At 29.0% G+C, this 23,441-nt stretch overlaps 1 protein-coding gene and 1 long non-coding RNA gene across 5 annotated transcripts; one reads left to right on the forward strand and one right to left on the reverse strand.

Moving 5' to 3' along the window:
* Positions 1-2,027: 2,027 nt before the first annotated feature.
* LOC120078132 (expansin-like A2) lies at positions 2,028-3,542 on the reverse strand. Its single transcript, XM_039032351.2, has 5 exons — positions 3,336-3,542; positions 3,126-3,238; positions 2,863-3,041; positions 2,533-2,665; positions 2,028-2,456 (listed from the first exon to the last, which is right to left on the reverse strand). Exons 1-5 carry the CDS (start codon positions 3,448-3,450, stop codon positions 2,199-2,201), a joined length of 798 nt encoding a protein of 265 aa, XP_038888279.1. The 5' UTR covers positions 3,451-3,542; the 3' UTR covers positions 2,028-2,198.
* Positions 3,543-13,488: 9,946 nt separating this feature from the next.
* LOC150036282 (uncharacterized) lies at positions 13,489-17,203 on the forward strand. Of its 4 annotated transcripts, XR_016529839.1 has the most exons (5): positions 13,489-13,711; positions 13,805-13,906; positions 14,617-14,706; positions 16,475-16,588; positions 16,988-17,203. It is a non-coding gene; the product is annotated as an uncharacterized LOC150036282 (long non-coding RNA). The 4 variants fall into 4 exon arrangements; XR_016529837.1 differs by having other exon boundaries at positions 13,805-14,706; XR_016529838.1 differs by having other exon boundaries at positions 14,617-16,588.
* Positions 17,204-23,441: the final 6,238 nt, after the last annotated feature.

A 23,441-nucleotide genomic window follows, 5' to 3' on the forward strand; every position in this document is an offset into this window, starting at 1 on the left:
ATGAAATTAATTCAGAATACTGTTTAAAACCTTTCTCTTAATATTGCTATAGGAGCATATTTGAGACATGAAATGTAGAAAATGTGTTCTCTAACATATCAACATGAGTAATTTTCTCTCTTCACAACAACAATTTTGAACTGATTTTAAATAATGTGGAATTGTAATCACTTACTGATTTGAAATCTTGTAGCCTCAAGTGCATCCATATAACTGTTTTGTTTTTTTTATTTTTTTATTTTTTTTTATCAGACCTCTCTTTCAAATTTTTCCACAAGATATGTGGATCTTTTATTGTAAGATACTTCATTTTCAATCCCTCATGGATATGATGACGAAGGAAAATAATAGTTTTTGCTTTGTCTTGACTAGATGTCGTATTTCCTTCTTTAATAGTCTCCTTAAGATTCATAGCATCCAGGTGGATTTCGGTATCAAGTACCCATGAAAAATAATTATTGTCGTTAATATCAATGGCGACAAATTCTAATTCTGTGAGATTTGTCATGGCTGCACTTTTAGGACCTACCTTTAGCGGGGAAAACGACAGAAGCTCGTGCTTATAACATGTTATGAAATTGAGGAGCATAGTGAGAATACGGATATAAAAAAATATAATATAATAATATTTTTATTAATAATACTAAATAAATAAAAACTAAAATTATAAAATAAAATAACTAAAAACATAAAAGTGCCAAAATCATGAAATTGGATAATATGAAAATTAGTGGAAGTGAAATTCTCATCAATGTATGTGTGATTTTAAGATCCACCGAATACCACTATTTATAGGCAAAGTGGCCAGTTGGATGTGGGCTTATATAGATACCAAACATGAATAACTACAAGACACATGAAAATCATGAATGGTGACACATGATCTTTGGGACACTAAGTAGTGAGCATCTATTTTCTATTATAATTTTATAATAAAAATAAAAAATTTAATAAATAAAAAATATCAACTTTATTGATCATTTAAATTCATAGGATGAAATTAAAATGTTAAAGACGTAATTTAACTTATTACAAAAGTCCAAAAAAAAAGTACATTGTTAAAATGAGAATGCCTAAGTAGGTGTTAAATTTTGAGTCTAATCTCTAATTGGTCTTAAATTTTAAAATATTATATTTTCACTTTGGATTTTGAGTTAAATTTTTATTTGGTTCCCAGATTTTATATTTTACACTTTTATCTTTAAATTTTTACTAATGATCACTTTAGTATTTGACGTTAACTTTATATAACTAATTTACAATCATTATGATATGAACTTCTTAAATTAATATTAATGGAGATGAAAAAAGAGTGAAAATTAATTTAATTGTACTCAATTTAACTATTTTAAATTAATTAATAAATATTAACACTAAATACTAAAAGTAAGTATTTAATGAAAATGAAGGTTAAATGTGAAAATCTTGAAGCTTTAGGGACCAAATTGAAATGAAACTCAAAACTCAAAGTAAAAAAAAATGTAATATTTTGAAATCTAGACTAAATAACAGGTAAATTCAAAAGTTATAGGTAAAAGTGTGATATTTTACAACGGACAACTTTTATAAATAGAAATATCCCAAAAATATTTTACTTCATAGTAAAAAATTTCAAAAGTATTTTATACTTTTAAAGTCTTTTGCTATAAATTGTAAAATTTTTAAATATTTTTTTATATTTAAAAAGGTCCTTTTTGACAGCTCATGAACCAAATAAAAAACTAGATCGAAAATTTAGACACCAAAAAAATATTTTGTTTAAAAAAAAGCCTACTCACATTAATAAAAGGTAATATTTGGCCAACTAATATTTTGCCCACAATATAATCTATTGATAGCATCTATGATTTATAGCCGTTGGAAAGAAGAAAAAAAAAACATCAATAGTCAATAGCAATACGGTGCGTATAGTTACTTATTTCCACATTTATTACTTCTCTATGTTCAGATCCACTTGGTGTGAAATCAAGACTAAGCTTTAAAGAGAAAAAGACCATCCAATTGGAACCCATGACAACTAAATATCATATCATTAATAATTTATCTACTTTATTATATACTTTATGATTATGATATAATCATACAACTCCATCCATCCCTTATTTTATTTTTCCTCTTTCTTACATTAAATATGGTATTAGATATCAAATACCACAACCTTATATATAACATGTATTTGATGGATTAGTCACATATATCTATCGTCTCCATTGTCCATCGCCACATTGTTCTGTTGGACAACCTTCTTTAGCAATATCGTAAATTTGAACTCCAGTATTGTAAATCAATCCAGGTCTCCAATCAACAGGAAGCACGTATTTTGCCCAAATCCACTTTCCATCATATCCAGAAGTCACCACAAACCGCAATTGCAATGGTCCTTTCGGAGCTGATTTTTTAGTCTCCCACACAGCTCCATAATTCCTACCCATATAATCCCAATTCGAGGAACCAACCTGTTTATACATTTTTATCTCGTTAGTTAAGACATATTTTGAAGTGAATTTGAAATGTTTTGATAATCGATCTGACCTGAGCTATATCGATCGCTACTATTTCTGTTTGGCCACCTTGGTTAAGCAATTTAATGGCTAAGTAATTAGGATATTGACTCCATTCTTCCACTCTAACCAACAAGTTTTTGTCATCGTATATACAAGGTATCCTAAAAAAAAAAAAAAAAAAAAAAGAGAAAAAAACCAAAACCCAAATCATAAAAATTGGATAAGATCATAAAGATAATCACAACTTTTTAAAATTGGTCAACATCAAAGTGGGTGATTAAATTAAATCAATCAAAATATTGGTAGGTCTAACAGAACAAAAACAGAACCCATCATTGAAAAAAACTAAAAGGCAAACCTTTTGAATTCAACATCCACAACTCCATAACTCAATAGCAATCTATCTTTTCCACTCACAGCCATTTCACCAAAAGCTTTCTGACTAAGAACCAATCCTGTATAAGTATTGTCATTTCGATCTGTTACAATAATTTTCGTCCCTTCCTTGCTGCAAATTTTATCGTCCTTGCATCTCACCTGCAAAAACAGAGCATTAATCCAATCACAAAAAACAGGGGAAATGAAAACAGAGGATTGTTTGTTTTAAGAGTGTTTAATTACTTGAAAACAGGCGCCACAGCCAGCGCCATACTTGTATAGAGGAGGCATAATGGCGGAGAAGTAGCCGTTTGATAGTTGCAATGTAAGATCGCCATAGCCACAGGCGCCTCTATCTGCAAGAAATGAAACATACCCAATTGGTTAATTGTGAAAAATTAATCTGGGTCGGGTTTGGATCGGCCTTTAAAAGCGTAGGGATTGAAAGTTTACATAAACCAGCAGCTTCGTCTTGATAGAAGGCGGCTTTGGCTTGATGAATACAACGATCACAAGCAGTGGCAGAAGAGAAAAGGGAGAGGAAGAGGAGAGGGAGGAAGAAAGGCATTTTGTTTTTCTGAGGATTTGGAGTGAGAGAGAAGTAAGGGGAAGGGGAGGTTTATATAGGGGTGTTTTGATGGGCCATGGTGGAAAACAGGTGGGCATTTTGTTGAAAGGGGAAATGGAAGATATTAAAGACATTTTCTTTTGTGTGTTTTGTAATGATATTGTGTTATCCACGATTTTCAATCTTAAAAGCTAAGATTAACCCTTTTGTTTTTCGTTTTTTTTTTTTTAAATTAAATTTATCAACACTATTTTCACTTCTAAGAAATTTGACTAAGAATTCAATACTTAAAGAAATGTAAATTATTATAAGAATTGTAGATGAAATAGGTTTAATTTTTTTTAAAAAAAACTAAATGATTATCAAATAGAACCTGAGATTGAATAGAATTTATTTCGATAATTGTCAAAATTAACACATAATTATATATTAACATCGTCGATTTTTATATTAACTAGATGAATTTTAATTTGAATATTGTTATTTTTGTTGATGCAAGATTATGATTAGTTAGGCATATCGAATCTATTATGGTCAGTTAATCCTTATTATTATTAGTTACAAAGATTTTATTATTATTATTATTATTAGATTGAAAGTCTATAAGTTAATAAACTTTAAATTAATCCTTATTATTATTATTATTTTGAAATTATTTTTTTTTTTATCAAAATTGAATATAAATATTCTTTTTATCAAAATGAATCCTTATTATTTTTATTAGTTTGAAAGTGTATAAAATTTGAAAATATATTCATATTTCATATTGTATCTCTACTTACAATGAAGCTATTATTGTTGTTTTTATCAATTTTGATAAAAAAATAATTTCAAACTAATAATAATAAGGATTAATTCAGAGTTTATTATAAATATAAGAATTAAAGTAAAATGAGAGTTAAAAAATAAGAATGATAACAATATTTTAACGAAAAAGAATGAATTGATGGGAGATTTATATTCACATTCCAATAAAAGGAAATGGAAGCGTGGACCCAAAAGGGGTTTGAAAGAAATAGATGAGAATCGTGGGATTGAGTTGGAAATGGAATGGCTTATATCAGAAGCAAAATTAAAACAATTGAATGATTAAAAAAAAAAACGCGGTAAGAGAAAGGGATATTTTAAAAAGTTATTTTTAAATATAGAAAAATGAATCAAAATATTAACAAAATATAACAAAATTTTAGAACTATCAATGATAGACGCTGTTCTACTAGTGTCTATCAGTGACATTGTTAGACATTGATAAAAGTCTATCAATGTCTATCAACGTCCATCATGTTGGAATCCCACATTAGAAAAACCAAGGGGACTCACACTTTTTATAGGATAGATGAGTTACTCTTCTCCTTGCCAATTGGTTTTGAGATGGAACCCCATACTATCAAATATGGTATAGAGTCCATAAAGCCTAAATGGGTGATGTTGGTCTAATAAGAAGAAATTGTGATCCGATCAAGATTGGTGAACCTAAAAGAGGCACCATCTTGAGGGGATCTGATTGGTTTTGACATGTGTGTGACTCTTCTGGAACTGCAGTCTTCGTGGGATGCGAGAAAGTGCTATGAAGTGATCCATCAAGATTCTTGAAGGGCTGACTATGCTGAAAGGTTTGAATGACATTATTGTTAATTTTGGTGGGAGTCCTTTTCCCCTTGTTTATGTGGACACTGATTGTATGAAGCTCATTAACTCCATTCTGCATAACCGTGTAGACTTGTATGAGATTAGTTCTTTTGTAAATGATATCGAGTTGGTTGCCAAGGATGCTTAGGTGCAATCCTTTGGTTGGTGTCCACGTTTCTTGAATGAGGTGGCTCATCGCCTTGGGAATTAAGATATTGGAAAAAGAAAATATATGAAATGCATCGTTATTATCTCATTTAGATCCCAGTATATATCAATGTGAACTTGAAGTTCATAAAATTATTTATTTGCAAAATATAGCAAATCAATTATTAGATGTATTTATAGATGCAAAGAAATTAACTAAGTCATCATATATATTAGCTGCAAATGTTCCATAAAAAATTGATATCCCAACGCAACAAGTTATCATTAACGAGTCTGATCACGCCAGAAACGTGGTAGACCAGTGGGTTCCAAAGATAAAAATCCTCGAAAGAAAAATAATTAATAGTAAAAAAGACTTGGTTGAGGATGTAAGTACTCATGAAGAAACCCTTAACATGACATCCTCAACATGACTAGTGGGGAAGGTGAAATACCTAAAGATAATAATGAAATTTCAATAAACTATGTCACGACAGGAAAAAGATGGAATCGAACTAATGTAGTTATTGACAACATTTTTGCGTATAAGGTTGCTCTTGATATTATATCTGAAAATGATGATCTTGAACCAAAATCTGTTGAAGAATGTTGACATAGAAAATATTGGCTTCAGTGGGGAGAAGTAATCGATGCGGAATTAAACGCACTTTCAAAACGATAGGTTTTTGGAACGGTAGTCTGAACACTAAAAATTGTCAAACTTGTGGGATAAAAATGGGTATTTGTGATAAAAAAAAAATGAAAATAATGGGGTCACAAGATACAAAGCAAGACTAGTTGCACAAAGTTTTTCACAAAGACCTGGTATTGATTATGAGAAGACATATTCTCCAATTGTGGATGCAATTACACTAAGATATTTAACTGGTCAAACTGTGTATGAAAATCAGGATATGCATCTATGGATGTAGTCATAACATATTTAGATGGATCTCTTGATAATGATATTTATATGAGAATCCCAGAAGGATTTAAAGTATCGAAAACATATACATCAAATTCTCGGGAATTATATCCAATAAAGTTACAAAGATCATTATATGGATTGAAACAATCTGGACGGATCTGGTACAATAGTCTGAGTGGATATTTATTAAAAAAAGGATATAAAAATAATTCAATATATCAATGTGTTTTTATAAAGAAATCATAATCTGGATTTGCTATTATAACTGTATATGTTGATGATTTGAATATAATTGGAACTCCTGAAGAGTTTTCGAATGGAATAGAGTATCATAAGAAAGAATTTAAGATGAAAGATTTCGAAAAAACAAAATTTTACCTTGGTTTACAAATTGAACATTTAGTAGATGGAATATTTATTCATCAGTCGACTTATACAGGAAAAAAATTGAAAAGATTTTATATGGACAAAGCACATCCATTAAATATTCCAATGGAAGTCCGTTCATTGGATATAAAAAAAGATATATTTCGACTTCGAGACGATAATGAAGAACTTCTTGGTCCTGAAGTACCATATCTTAGTGCAATTGGTGCACTTATGTATCTTGCTAATATTACAAGACCAGATATTGCATTTTCAGTAAACTTATTACCTAGATATAGTTCTTCTCCTACAAAAAGACATCGGAACGAAATTAAGCATATACTCCGTTATCTTCGAGGAACAATCAATATGAGTTTGTTTTATTCAAATAAATTAATTTTTGACCTATTTGATTATGCAGATTCTAGAAATTTATCTGATCTACACAAAGCTAGATCTTAAACAAGTTATCTATTCATATGTGGAGGAACTGCTATAACATGGCGATCAGTGAAACAAACCATAACATCTACTTCATCAAACCATGTTGAAATTCTTGCAATTCACGAGGTTAGCCGAGAATGTGTATGGCTAAGATCAATGACTTAGCACATTTGTAAAAAATGTGATTTCTCTTCTAATAAAAATCTTCCAATAATATTACACAAAGACAACACAGCTTGCAAAACTGAAATCAAAGGAGGATATATTAAAAGAGATAGAATAAAAAATATTTCACCGAAGCTTTTCTACACTCATGATCTTGAAGAAAATAGTGACATCACTGTACAACAAATTTGTTCGAAGGATAACCTGACAGACTTATTTACAAGACCATTATCAATCACAACTTTTGAAAAATTGGTACACAACATTCGAAAGTGGCGATTCAGAGATCTTAAGTGATGTTTTCATGAGGGGGAGTAAATATATTGCATTGTTTTAGGAGTATATATTATATGAAATATGTATTATTTTTCCTTCACTAGGGTTTGTCCCATTGAGTTTTTCCTAGTAAGGTTTTAACAAAACATATTTCACATATATATATATGGGTATCTAAGGAGGAGTATTATAATTATTATAAAAATAAATAAATGTCCATTGCTTAGTGTCCTAAAAGCCATGTGTCAATTTTCATGTTGTCCATGTACCTTGTAGTTATTCGTGCTTGGTGTCCATATAAGACCACATCTTACTTGCTACTTTACCTATAAATAGTGGCACAAAATGACATTTGGTGGATCTTAAAATCACATACATTGGTGAGAAATCCACTTCAAATTTCCACTAAATTTTCATATTATTAAATTTCTATAATTTTAATTCTTTTATTTTATTATTATATTATATTTATTATTAGTATATTATATTTTCTCCATAATCGTTGTATTTTCTTGTGCTCCGTTGTGCTCCTCAATTTCATAACAATAGAAAAATTATAAAATATCTAAGATGTCGATCCTAGGACATGTGAAAATATTTGACATGTCAAGAAAAAAATTGGGTCTATTTGGTTGGGAATCTGGATATTGTTTTATATCTTCACATTCACTAAGTTCAACAAATATGTATTTGACAAATAATCTGGATTTTGTTTTTGAAAATTATTATCAAATTTAATTATCGAAACAATGCAAATTTGATAACAACATTATAATGTTTTCAATATATATAGATTGAATTTTAAATTTTAAAATATAATTATATTAAATAAAGACAAAAAACTATTAGAAATTCAATATTCCATGTTATAAACTCAATTCATTTAATGCATTATATATATTATATAATGCATTATAGATTATATAATATTACAAAATAATTATACAATTTGTTTTACATATAACATGTTCATATATTAATTAATAATAGTTAATTGTAAACTTAATATTTAATGGATTGCTACAACTCGTTTTTATGGGTTATAAAAGTATGTTTGAGAGTGATTAAACTGTTAAAATTACTTTTGTCATATTAAAATTACTTTGAAACTTGCTTTTACCATGTAAAATTAATTTAATGTTTAATTCTACACTTTTAAATGTAATTTTCATATCATCAAAATTGATATTGAATGATTAAAATGATGTTTCAAAGTGATTTTGAAAATGACAAAAGTAATGTTAACTATTTTTAAATCACTCCCAAATATGTCGTAAATATAATATTAAATATATCTAAAATAATTATTTAAGTTTGGAAAAAAATTAGGGTTCAGCCCGACTAATGCCTAATGGAAATGTGACTCGTGGCACTTTTGTTGTTTTAAAAAATATATACTTTTTAATATTTTTTTATTGTGGGTAAAAGAGAGAAGAGCATGAGACGAAGTGCAACTTAAGCTACATCTAGTTATTGTAGATATAACATACACCTTTATTTTCATTGAGACCATTGTTTTCAAAGTTCTGTTTGATTCAATAGAGAATTTTTCTAGTATTATGGAAGTACCATACTCCTTATTTACACTATAAATTTGTCATCATAAATATTTATAGATCTTACATTAATATCAATAAATCTCACTCTATTTTTAAAAGTAGATTGACGTGGTATACGAACAATAAATGTGGTGTGAAAAATTGTCCAAGAGTTCTATGGGAAATTTTCTTGGCTAAATATCTTGTTTGAGAGTTGAAGTTGAGTTGTGAGTGGATGGTACATGGGTGGCGGCAGTGCCGCACGCACCGACCCTATTTGGGCTGCGCACTAACAGCTGTGCGTGGCGCTTGTGGATGGGTTTTATTATGAAAACCTTTTTGTCTTTATTGGGTGAGTGGTCTCATTATCTACTACTAGACTTCATAGCCCTTTTGTGGGACGATGACGATCTACCAATATGTTCAAAGTATTCTAACTTTTATTTTTTTTTTAACTAATTTAGAAAAAAATATCCTTTTGAGCTTTAAGTTTTAGATCTAATTTTCATTTGGGATATAGATTTAACAATATTATAATTCTTATTATACTCTGAATTTAGGAGGGAGACATAAATGAATCGAGATCATATTCGAATGAGAATTGAGAGGGATTTCAATGATATAAAAGTATGATTAAAAAAAGTTTAAAAGAATCGAAATTTACTATTTATACCAATAAGGAGTACCTGTCTTTTTGGTGACTTAATCATAGGAACTCCAAAGTTAAGTATGATTAGCTTTGAGCAATCCTACGTTGAGTGACATTTTGAGATTTTTTCTTAGAAAGCATGTGAGTGGGGACGAATCTTGTTGAGGATTCATGTTGGTTTGTGAGGGTTGTTTTCACTCTTAGAAGTGGTCCAAGATAAGCAAGGGTATTGTTACCGCAAGGGAATGTTGGGGCCATCAGATGTCGAATCTTGGATATGGGCATTACAAAATGTTACAATTTTATTTTTGAATTTTGAATTTTGTTTTAGTTTGGTTCTCAAGTTTCAAATTTACACTTTTAATCCCTCACTAAATACCCACTTTCAATTTTTAACGTTAATGTCTATTAATTATTTTAAAAAAATTATGAAATAGAATTTTAAATTAATTTTAATAATGAAAAAAAATAGTGAAATTTAATTAATTATAATTATTTTAACTAATAAATAGACATTAATACTAAAGATGAAAAACGAGTATTTAGAAAAAAAAATGATGCTGAAAATGTAAATTTTGAATCCTAGTGACCAAATTGAAATAAAATTCAGATCTCAAGTGGAAATTCTAACCTTTTTGAATCTATAAACTAAATTGAAACCCAATTCAAAATTTTAAAACAAAAAACAAAACAACAAATTAGATTCAAAACTCAAAAGATAAAACATATATTTTTTCAAAAGTTTTTATTAGTTATTAATAAGCTATTGGTTAATTAAAAAAACTATTATATGATATTTGGACGCGTGGACACTTCATTTAGAAATACCACTTGAAACATAATTGGATTTTTATGAGGGTGGGGTGGGTTACACTTTATCCACGGGTGAGTTGAATTTTATTAATAGAAAAGGTCTTTTTTATGTGTCAACATATTACACGGGTCGATTTTTATCGATATTTTCCCATGAAACATCGAAATATGAAGTGAATAGACACTTTCATTATAAGATAAAAAATTTGATAAATGTTATTTTTTTTTTTAAAATAATCATATTTCCATTAACATGAACATTTAAATTTTGGTGTTAAGTAACATTTGAATTATATAGTCACATGTCTAAACATGTTAATAAATTAATTATTTAATGTGCAAGGTTAACAAACGTCAACATTTTTTTAATATGCCCACACCCAATTTGTACTTTAAAAAAACATTTTTTTAAACAAAAAACTTACTTAAGAATTTTTATTACAATAAGGGAAGAAATGAGAATTTTGAAAAATTTTGGACAAAATTGAAAATACATAAATGATTGGGGGGTTATTTTGGTATAAATACGTAGTCAATTACTTTATGATGGGGTGAATTAGAACTTTAGTGGGATTAATTTGAAGGTGGGTAATATCTTAAGATTTGCTTCTAATGAATGATAATTATAAAAAGAAAGAAGTAAAATAAAAGAAAAGAAAAATTAGGTGAAAAAGATTTATTAATGTTCACCACTACTTGAATTTTGCATAGGGCCTTTCTCTTCAAGAAATCATTTGGAGAAGTTTCCTCCTCCCTGTTCTCTTTCACTCACAAAATGCAAATTAAATTACATTTAAATTACCCCGTTCTTTTTTATGGGTGACGTAACTCGTGCATCTTATTAAAATTACGAAATCTTTTTATCTCGCTATTTTAAAATGGTGCTTCTTTCGATTCACCATTCTTGAATCGAATTCTTCATTTTTTGTAGACCAAATATCCATTTGGGGTTTTATAGAGTCTGATACCATATTAGATAAGTATCGAGTTTCATTAAAAAAATTTAGTGTTTGGCTTATGATTTCGCTTTAATATAATTTTGATGTTTAAGTTTCACAAACTTTGTGGATTTTAATTATATCTTTAAGATAGGTTTGGGTAACTTTGTAAGTGAGTGATTTTGAAAGGGGAAAAAAAACGACTTTGAAAGTTAAAAATAATTAGTTAAAATCTTAAATGCTTTGAGTGTTTGATAAAATTGATTGGGAATAAATTTGATAAAATAACGCATTTAATCATTCTCACAATTTTTAAAATTTGTTATCTACTAGCTTTTAAAATAGATTCTCGTAGAATCAATAGTTACTTTCTTTATCGATTTTTCAATTTTCAATTTTATTATTTATAAATTAAAATTGATTTTGTATATTTAGTTCACACAACCAATTTTTATATTTTCAATATTAGTTCAATCCCACCAATTTTGTCTTTAAATCAATATCATATTTTAATTAAAAATTTGTAAATATTTCTCCCATATCTAACAAATAATTTAGAGCAGACAAAAGTTAAACTTAAAGTTGAATGCACATATGATATAATATTTTAAAAATATTTAAAAATATAAATTATGAACAGAAAAGCTTACGCAAATTTTGACAACGGGTCTATGTAATCATTTTTATCGATCACAATAATTTAACATTATTTTCCAAATACTATAACCTATTTTTTTTCAAGGTTAAAAGCTAAAATTTAGCTAACACCGATTTTACTTCATTTTACAAGTGGTTTTTTTAGAAGCATATTGTTATTAACAATTATTTCAAAAGCTACAACAATTCTAAATGTGTAATGGAATGCATTAATTTATCTTATGCAACTGAACTATACTTAGGAACTTGCCCTTAATCTTTCTTAAAAATTTAAGGTTAAATTACAAAACTACTTAGAAACTTTGTTGTTAGAGATCTGACGTTAACAAATTTTTTTTTAAAGGATGTCAATTGTTCTCTGAATTGTTTGTCATCTTGTTTCTTGGATTATTTTTTAGGATGTCCCAGCGATTGCTATTCTAGATAGAATGATGTTCCTTAAAATGCTGACTTAATATATTTTTCCTTAACTTGAAAATCCTGGGTGTGTATTCTTCCGATTTTGTTTCTTTTTCTGGGTTGTGCAGAATATGTTTTAGGGTTGTCTTCTCCTTTAGGTTTAGGGTTTAGAAAGATGTTAAAGCTATTTGTGTGTCATTATAATAGCCATTTCTTTACAAATAAGTACAATGGTGTAATCACTTGACATTATACACTACAATAAAGTTGGTCTATTTCAACCATATTTTATCGGAGGTTATTAAAAACATTTGAAGAAAATATATATCTAACGAAGGTTTTTTAGAAAGTCTTTGAAAAATACATTCATTTTATTGAAGGTTATAAAAAACCTTTGAATATATATATATATATTTATCAAACGTACTAAGAAAATCTTTGAAAAATATCTTCATTTTATCAAAGGTTATAAAAAAATCTTTGGAAAAGAATATACTTTTATTGAAGGTATTAAAAAAACCTTCAAAGAATATTTTCATTTTGTCGAAGGTTATAGCAAACCTTTGAAAAATATATCTATTTATCAAAGGTTATGAAAAATCTTTGAAAAACATATATATTTATTGAAGTTATTGAGAAAACCTTCGAAAAATATCTTCATTTTGTTGAAGATTATAAAAGAACCTTTAAAAAAAATATATACATTTACCAAAAGTATTTAGAAAACCTTAAAAAAAAAAAAAAAAAAATCTTCATTTTATCAAATGTTATAAAAAACCTTTAAAAATATTCTTTTATCAAATGTATTTAAAAAAACCTGCAAAAGACTATTTATATTATGAAAGGTTATTAAAATCAAAAGTCCTTCTGATAGGAAACTAACTCTTTTCGAAGGTTTTTTAAGACTTTGAAAAAATATTTATAAACTAAAAAAAATATTGAAAATATATGTTATCATTATCAATTTAAAAATATTTATTATCTTTATCGAAGGAAAAAAAAAAAACTTTGAAAATACTTACCTTTTATCGAAGGTTTTTATAGTTCTTTGGAAAAAGTCTACATTAATCGAAGGATTTTTAAAATCTTTGAAAATTTCCCACTGATCTGTTGTTTTCTCCATCCCTCCTCCTAGCTCTGCCGCTCGGTCCGTTCACTTGTATATCACATCTCTACCGCTAAGTCCGATTTCCGTCGTTTCAGGCATCGCTCAGTTCGTGCAACACACTTCCGCCATTCAGTCTGATTCCCAACATCGTTTCAACTCACAAGAAGGCTTTGGAAAATCTCCCATGGTGTTGTGTTGAATGAGGTTCTCTCTCAATCTCTAATCAGTTCTATTTCGATTCCTTCTCACTCTCCCCCTATTTTCGACTTCCTCTCATACTCTTACTCTCACTCTCAGCGGCACGACCATGACCGCCACACGCCACTGCACGAGCGTCGTCAGCTCGCTCGTCGCCGTCGTTGCACGCTCGCTCATCGCCATTACTAATGCACGCGTTTTGTAAGCTGCCTCAACCCTCATATCTCCCTTTTACTTTTCTTCAAATAGTCGCTGCTCCGCTCGTCCACCGCCACTCGCCTCTGCCGTATTTGGATATTTTTCCCTCTAAAAACCATTTGTTCTATTTCTTTCTCATTTGGTTCTTTATTGTTTCTGGTGCTTTTTCCTCAACGTGGTCGTTTAGGGTGGGTAAGATATGTGGGGCGGTATATTTAGCAAAGTGTATAAAAGGTATTTAATATTATGACCCTCCTCTATACCCTTGTTTGAATGGTTTAATCATTTCAAGTTTGTTTGTCTAATTATCAGAGTTTTATATATAATGCTAAGTTTTAGTAAATATTCTACATAAATTGTATAGTGATATATGAGAGCTATACAATATGGGGTTTTAAGGTATTTGATGTATTGAATTATCTGAAGTTGTGGTTACTGGTGTTGTGTAATTGATTGTTTAAGAATTTGTCTGGATAGTAATATTTGCAATGAACTGTTTGACGTTGTGCACATCTAAAGAATTTGTTGGTTAGTTTTATATAACTAAATTTGGTATGCTTGTTGAACCTTTTTTACTTGCAAACTTTCATGCTTGGTAGAGCATATGTCATTGGATAATGAAACTAGATTAGATCCTCCAGGAATCAAGGTCAGGCCTGTCAATGGGCTTGTTGCTACTGACTAGTTTGCTCATAGCTATTTTGTGTGGGCAGTCCTAATTGCTAACTTGATTCGAATGGGTTACGAGGAAAAAACTACGTATATGGTTGCATATGACTGGAGAATTTCATATCAGAACACAGGTAATCATTTGGTGGAATACAATTTTATAGTTGATATAAATATTATCATTTTTCAGTGGGGCAAGTTGTTCCATTTTTACCAATTACCATTACTAGTTGTTTGCAACTTGTTTTTTTGATTTAATTGTGGATATATGTTTCATTCCTAGAATAGTGTGACATGAATTAAATCCAAAGATTGGTGTATGGTGCTAGAAATGTATGGACCATTTTTTTTTTTGAAAAATTATTTATTTGAATTTAATGTGTAAATAGCTTTTATGTACATGTATTTGTAGGAACCAAAGACCTTGTGTTGAAATCAAAACATTCTAAATAAGTGTCCACCCATTTTCAATAACTATAACACAGTCCTTCATAAAAATTTGAGCCACTAGACCTTAATAATTTTACAATAACTATTAGAAATATTGTTGCATAAACTGAAATTTGATATTGCAGGTTAAGTTAATTTTTATTTTTCAATTTTAATCCATCCAATTTGTGATGTTGCAAGTGAGCGAGGTAAAACTGATGTCAAACTGATATAGACATGCCATAAGGTGCAAATATGAGGCCTATTCTTATTTGTTCATATATGAGTGTAATTAATAGTAACGTGGCTTATTGCTATTTTAGAGATATTTCTTAAATATGAGGTTTCCTTAATAGTTTTGCTCTTAGACATTTAAGCATTTTTAATTGGTTTTCAAAGAGTCACTTAGACACTTTTAAGAGGTTTATAGGTTGGTTTTGAAAGTCAAAGTGTCATTTAGAAATCTTCTAGGTTGTTTTAAAAGTTAAAAGTGTCACTTTTGGAACTTTTAATTTTGAGAACTTTTTAATTGGTTTTGAGAGTCAAAGTATCAATTATGTATTATTAGGATGCTTTGGGAATCAAAGTGTTGCTTGTTTTACTCATTGAAATTTTTCCATAATGGAACAAATCTTTGTGTTGCTTAAGATTTATTGAAATGATGGTCGTGAAAAGATCTGTGAAGCAATCGATAACATTCATATTAGTTGTCTCATCATTGGGAATAAAGGTCTTGACAAGCTTAAGAGGTGAGAACGAATTTTCTTTATGTTTAAATCATGAGATACGTTGTTAAAGAAGCATTTGGCTGATTTAATGAGAAAGGTTTGGCTAATTCTTCCAAAATTATGTTTTCTTGCTTTACCGTTGTTTATGTCTTTATTTACAACAATTGAAACTGTTCTTTCTTGGATGATACAAGTGTATCCAAAATTTATTATCTTTCAGAAAAAATGATATGAGTTTTTAAAACTAATAAATGATTCTAGATAGAGAACAATTTTCTAAAACTGTTTTGTAGAGAACATATCTAACGGTACTTGGATCTTCTATTATTATACTTCTTTAATCATGGGTTGAAATGGGTATTTTGGTTTGGTCATTATGGGGACGAAGAATGATTTTCATGGATTGAGTTCATAACCTATATTGACTATAGCCATAATGATATGCATAATTCGTGTTGCATATCTTTAATAAGTTCATTACTATATTTTTTGGAATTGATATTTTCTTATGTTTTGACTTATGCCCATAGATTTTCTTTGTTTATTTTGATGGTGTAATACATTCTTCTACTTATAAGGTATGATATTGTTTTTATTTCCTTTGTTTCGACTTCTTGACTATCTGTATAAGAGTGTAAAATTTTATTGCTTACAAGTTTGCTTCATGAGAGTAATTATTCTCATTATGATTTTGTGCCTCTATGATTATTTCACATTGTTATATCCATTCATTCTCAATATGAAGGTTATGTAATACAAATGATCAAGACTTTTATGGATCTTCGTGACTATGCATTGTGATTTTAGAAGCCCTAAAGAAAAGCTTTGATCGTCATTGAAATCAATACTCCGTAGAACGGTGAGATATATGATTTCAATATCCTCTTTTGTCTACTTAGTGAGCATGCTTGAATGAGAGTAATATTTAGTTGGGTGTTTGCTTTGAGGGGTAGTTGTTTGCTTGGTTAACACAATATAAACTATCTAGTTTAGTTGCAATAATGCTAAGAATGATAATATTTCTCATATCTTATACCTAAATCTTTCGATCTTTTATTTTGTATGTCTTTAATTTGTGTGATATTCTCAGTCTATTTCTATGGTAAAAATAAAGTTTGTCTCTTTGATCATTCTACTCTCTAAATTTAGCTTATCTCTCGAAGGCATAAGTTTATTTTATTAATTTTGATACATGATTCATTTAAAACAAGTAAAATCGAGTATGTTGTGCTTATTGAATTTTAATACATCTTTTCAGGGCTATATCTTACAGCAATATAGTGCAAATGGTCAAAGATGAAGACCAATCCAAGCTTCTGCTAATGCTTTTTGTAAGATTTGTCGATTTTTTTTTTTCTTTTTTTGCATTGGCAAATAGTAAAATTCTTGTAGTGTTTATAGAATTTTTTTTGTGATTATTGTTGTTTATTCATTTTAGCTTACTGGAAGTTTTGGTTCTGATTTAATTTTAATGTTGGTGATATTTTTTTTTTCAAAGGAATTACAATTGTTGATAAAGAACTATTTATGAAGGCTTTAATATACTTGAAAATAGCATTACAAGCCTTTAAAAATAATGAAAACCTTAGAAAAAAACCATTAGACAAAAAATAATTACCGATAAAGTATTGAAAATTATCAAAGACATGTGACCTTTGTAAAATAATAATTTTCAAAGGTTAAAATAAACCCTTGAAAATTAATATTTTTGAAGGTTACTAAACATTTGAAAAACTTTTTTCGACGGGATCTATTTTGAAGGTTGAGTTAACCTCCGAAAAAAGATGTATCAAAGGTCTATTAAAGGTTTTTTCAAATGTTATGACCTTCGAAAATAGATAATTTTCTTGTAGTGATATTAGTGAATTTATCTTTCTTTGGGCATATTGTCCCCCAGACGTAGATGGTATTATACTGAACTGGGTTATTAAACCCGTGTTCTATTCAACATTGCAATATCACTTTTCAAAACTATCATTTGAGTAGAAATTTGATAGAATATTGGACCAAAATCAAGACTAAAAACAATGGGCTAGCGACATCGAATGAAAAATAAGACCAATTTTCATCCAAAATTTTGACAAATTTTTATTTCAAAGATAATTTTGAAAAATCACATCTTGGATATTTTGAAATAAAAGTAAAATTCAAGGGTATTTTAGCCTAAATTTAAAATATATCTTTTCAACTTCAACTTTGGGAGTGATTTAAAATAACTTTTTGAGCCAAATACCATTAGAAATCTTGAAAACCATGAGTGCAAACAAATTGCAATTTTATCTTTAAAGTACAAACAAGTTGTAAATCTTACCTTGTACTATAATGAATTTTGGATCAATCTTATAAGAGTTAGCTTGAAGAATGGTTTGATATACTTGAAAAAGTTAAGAGGTACAGTTTTTAACCGTTTATTTGTTCATTTTCAATATTTCTTACACAATGCACAGAAGAAAAAGAGGAACCATTGGATAAGTATGTTTGCCTTTGTTGGTACTCTTTTTTTATTTTTTATTTTGTTCTCTTTTTCTTTTAGAAAAAGGAGACTACATTTTGTCATCAAAAGTTCCCTATAAAATTCATTTCGAAATAAAATATTCATAAACTTTATAACTTTTTTTATTTATTATTTTATATGTAACTTTTTGTGTTAACATTTATTGGATTTTTTTCAAAATAACTAATAACAAAAATAAATTGGATTCATGGTGTGACACATGAGTTTTGTTGAAATGTTATCTTATTTTCAAGTTTGTTTGTAATTTTAGTTAAACTTGATTTTCTTTTAAGCATTTTCAATATTATTTGATCCAATTTAATCATTGGCAAAAAAGTACTATTTTTTAGGTTGGATTTTATTTATTATTCTAAAAACATAACTTAGAAAAAAGAGAGAGTTAGTGATGAGTCCAAAAAGAAATTCATGTACCTTGTACACATTTATTATCTTAACAATCTATATGTTGATGCTGATTTAGAGGAGGAATCTCGTGTACTATGTATACGAGTTTTTTTATCCAATTTGAAACTACCATAAATTTGTCAATACTTAGCCACTCTATACGATATCCAAAATTTACTTTTTTATTTCCAAAATACCCCAAATATGTTGTTATTATTATTAATAAAAAACTTAACCCACCCCATGGTGTGTAAAGATCAAATTACACTTTTAGTCGAAAAATGTTTCAATCTATTTTCATCTTCTTTTTCTTCCTTCAACTTCTCTTTCCTCTCCTCCTTTTTATCTCTTTCTTTAAATGAAAATAAAAACATTTTTGCCTACTTTACTTGTTTCCTAATCACTAAAACAAATTCATTCTTGAAATTGATAAAGGACTAAAAGAATTTCGGACTTTAATATCAGTTTAAACCGACATTAAAGGGCTTTAATGTTGGTTGACAACCGACATTAAAGATATTGTTATTAAAGCCATTTAATGTCGGTGGCCTTTAATAACACAACCTTCAATGTCGGTTGCAACCGACATTAAAGGTCTTCTGTGAAATTTTCAACCGACATTAAAGGCCTTCAATGTTGGTTGCAACCGACATTAAAGCCTGTGTTATTTTTTTAAAATTCTTAACCGACATTGAAGTCCTGAATCTGTCCGTTTTTTTAAAATTCCGTTGCCGAATCTATTTTTTTGGTCAATAAGTTAAAAACGACATTATATGTCTCGTGTTGGGTTAGGAAATGTCCGTTATTATTTTTTATTAAAAAGTATAAAAAAATTTGCATGGCAAGCCCATCAATATTTATCTTCCACCTATGAATTTATTCACAAACAAGAATCAATATTTCCAATCCATTACATATACTCATCAAAATATGAAATAAACACACTAATCACCAACATTTGCATAACAATATCAAACTTTCATAGAATACTTACACCAAGCCATCGTTTCTCTCATTCACAAATATCAATTAGTACTAATTCCATGAATACTTAACACCAAATACCCCATGAACACAAAAAATATATTATACATAAATCTTCCAATAATAAACAGATCATGTCTTCCACCTATGAATTTATCCACAAACAAGAATCAATGTTTCCAATCCATTACATATACTCATCAAAATATGAAATAAATACACTAATCACCAACATTTGCATAACAATACTAGACTTTCATAGAATACTTACACCAAGCCATCATTTCTCTCATTCACAAATATCAATTAGTACTAATTCCATGAATACTTAACACCAAATACCCCATGAACACAAAAAATATATTATACATAAATCTTCCAATAATAAACAGGTCATGTCTTCCACCTATGAATTTATCCACAAACAAGAATCAATATTTCCAATCCATTACATATACTCATCAAAATATGAAATAAACACACTAATCATCAACATTTGCATAACAATACCTGACTTTCATAGAATACTTACACTAAGCCATCATTTCTCTCATTCACAAATATCAATTAGTACTAATTCCATTCACAAAGATTATGGTTAGATAAATTTACATTCATTCTAAGCTAGCATTTACATTCTATTGAGACAAAAAACAAGAATTACATCCTTACACAAATCAACCAACAAAACTTGCCCATTGGGTTCGAATCACGTCAATCTTTCCTTGGTTATATGCATCTTTTGTATTGAACTATAAAGAGGAAAAAAAAGAAGATAAATTCAACATAAGTTTACGTCCATTTATTAAATTAAAGCTAGTACTATATAAAAAATAAATAATTTACGTACGAGGCTAGTAATAGGAGTAGTAGGATTATGCACTATTTCGTGTATAAACTTTTGTACATAGTACCCGCATCCTACATAATCTAATTGACGAGGGCACTGCATATAAAGAAGTTGAAAAAAATTATTCTTATGTTCGAATGAACATAAATTGTTAAAAAATGAATGCAAATTTACCTTTACAGGTTTTCATTTTGGAGAAGACCGATGGTGTTGGAGATCGTGCTTGGTTTGCCATGTTTTCAATCCACTAAATAGTTTGAAAACATTAGTTAAACATAAATACTTCAATTAAGAACTAAGAAAGTTCAATTACACTTACATATTTATAACTCCATGAAAATCCTCTTGAACATTACTTCGAAGAGAGTCCAAAACATAAACACAATTTTCTTGTAGATATATGGAATATTAGTACGTGTATAATGCAAATTAAAAATAACTTAAGAACCTGTATCTACTTACCCTGTGTTATATGGAATGAGGACTAATTGGTCTAAATTAGCCAATTTTAGTTGATTGGCTAAATTTCTGGATCAGATATCTTGAGACTTCACGTGTAGCAATATTCTTGCTTGATCAATTATAAAAAAACTTCTTCATAATATTATGACCACATTCATCCCAAAGATACCTAAACAAAGTAAACTTTATTATTTAAACATGAAACAAAGTATACATGAGTGAATCTAGATGAGTAATACTTACGCAATGTACGTCAAAATACACATATAGCCTATTTCAACCATATTGCAATATTGGATCAGATCACCGTGGTCTATATAAATAAATTTGTTTCTTCAAATATATGCTCGTCCAAAGTGATATGGATTATGTCTACATCGTTCATGTTATGCATGACATGTCTGTTCAATAGTTTGATGGTACCATTGGCATTAGTATATTTGGAGGATTAACTGAAGCTCTTAATTGTTGAATGGTCCTACCATAACCAAAGTTATAAAAATTTAAAGTAGGAAAAATAATAAATAACCAAACTCATATACTAAAAAAGAGACATACTTTTTTCTTGTCAACCATAACTACAAGTTCACGAGGCCATTTTACGAAGTTGCCCATTACTTGATTTAAGAACTCGATTTTATTCTTCACAGGAATTGGTATAGATAAATCTTCTCCAATAACAATGTCAATCAGAACTTTAACAGTTAAACAAGACACATCATTATCAAATGCTGTGGCTACTGCAACAATATTATCTACAATTCCTATAGCCAAGTGGCATGGTGTCCCCTTAACAAATTTAAAAGAACTTATGTCATGCATGGTTAAACACGTACAATGTATACAATGTACTTATGTCATGCATGGTAAGATGCAGACATTAGTATACAATGTTTGGACTTAGAGTCCACATCGAATGACATCTGCACAATGAAAAAAGTAGTTAAACAATAAACTAATAAACTACTATGCATATGAATTAAAATTTTAGAAAACATACCGCTACACAATAAAAAAGTTTATCTTTTAAATGGTTTGGAACTTTTTTTTTAAGAATCATACGTTATAGGAATTTGTTGTCGAACACAAACTTCTATATAACTTTGCATCTTCTTTGCTCCAGATCCAACCGGTTGTCCATGTTCATTATAATCGATGGTCAACCATTGCCCAAATGTCCTTATTTGTGTCAACTTAGACATTGTAGTTGGGCCACGTGGTATACTTATTCTACTATGTTTTTGTGGGATCATATTTCTATCATCCTTGCTGCTACTTGTTGACTCATATAAAAAACATATAATCTTAATATTTAAATACATATAACCATAGTAAATGACATACCATGTTTAATATATTATTTATCAACCCATCTACCTTCACAATCATTTCAATGTATATGGATGTTGTATCATCAATCTCAATAGATGTATCAACACTGGGCATTCTTTGCATACCTCTATAACCATACTCTTGTAGCATATCTCCTATTTCATCTTCATAAAAATCATCCTCAATTGTTCGTTGTGGAGATGTGAAAACAATTGACCAACCCAAATTTGCGAGGTTTTTTACATAGAATACTTGTTTTGCTTGGGAGGCTAAAATAAATGGTTCTGATTTATGTCCAATACGATTAAGGTCCACAATAGTAAACCCAAACTCGTCTGTTTTGACTCCAGTTCTATTCTCAACCCAATTACATTTGAATAAAATAAATGATAATCCATGATAGTCAAGCTCCCATATTTCTTGTATTACATCATAAAAGGTCATATCTGACATGACGGGCCTTTTGTCCTTAGCACTAGAGACTTTCATTGTGGTAGCCATTATACTAACTCTACTATTTTGAACCCTCCTAACATCATCGCCATTCTTTGTGTGATAGTAGTAACCTTTGACCACGTAACCGAATATTTTGCCACAGTTGGACAAGGTCCATTAGCTATCCATCTCAAAGAAGGCGATATAGAATTTTTGGGAACTTCGAGAGCTAGTGCATCCTACAATATATTTCATAATATTTTAGAAGTTAACATTTAATTATACATCAAATAGTAGGTCTCTAGAGATTACCCGTGTGGACAACCACCGACTGAATGTACGATTATGCACTTCTTGAAGCCACTTTCTACTTTTATTTTTACTAAAATTGAGCTTAGACAAAATATCCATATGTTGCCTATTATAAATGACAAAGTTAGTAGATTATTGAATAATCAAGTAACCTAAAACGAGAATAAGATGGAGGTCTACATACTCGACGTAAGGAAGCACATCATTTACATTTTGAATGACATAAAGATGAGCTTGATCCAACTCATCCTTACTTGGTATGATAAAAGAAGCAGCTGACAATGCTCTATCAATGTTTGAATTCGTTTTCTATGTTGATGAGTTTAACCCAATAAAATTAACACCAAATACGAGTTCAGAACAAAACTCTATAGTCTCTTCAACAATATAATTTTCTCCAACACATCCTTCTGGTCGATTTCTATTTCGTACATAAGT

The sequence above is a fragment of the Benincasa hispida genome, chromosome 5 (genome assembly GCF_027475165.1).
Source record: "Benincasa hispida cultivar pf3 chromosome 5, pf3_genome.v1.1, whole genome shotgun sequence".
In the NCBI taxonomy this organism is placed as follows: Eukaryota; Viridiplantae; Streptophyta; class Magnoliopsida; order Cucurbitales; family Cucurbitaceae; genus Benincasa; species Benincasa hispida.

Coding starts and splice junctions, on each gene's coding strand:
- LOC120078132 (XM_039032351.2), bottom strand. CDS start 3,450: ATGCCTTTCTTCCTCCCTCTCCTCTTCCTCTCCCTTTTCTCTTCTGCC. Junction 3,239..3,335: donor AGACGAAGCTGCTGGTTTAT/GTAAACTTTCAA, acceptor CATTTCTTGCAG/ATAGAGGCGCCTGTGGCTAT. Junction 2,457..2,532: donor TAGCGATCGATATAGCTCAG/GTCAGATCGATT, acceptor ATGTATAAACAG/GTTGGTTCCTCGAATTGGGA.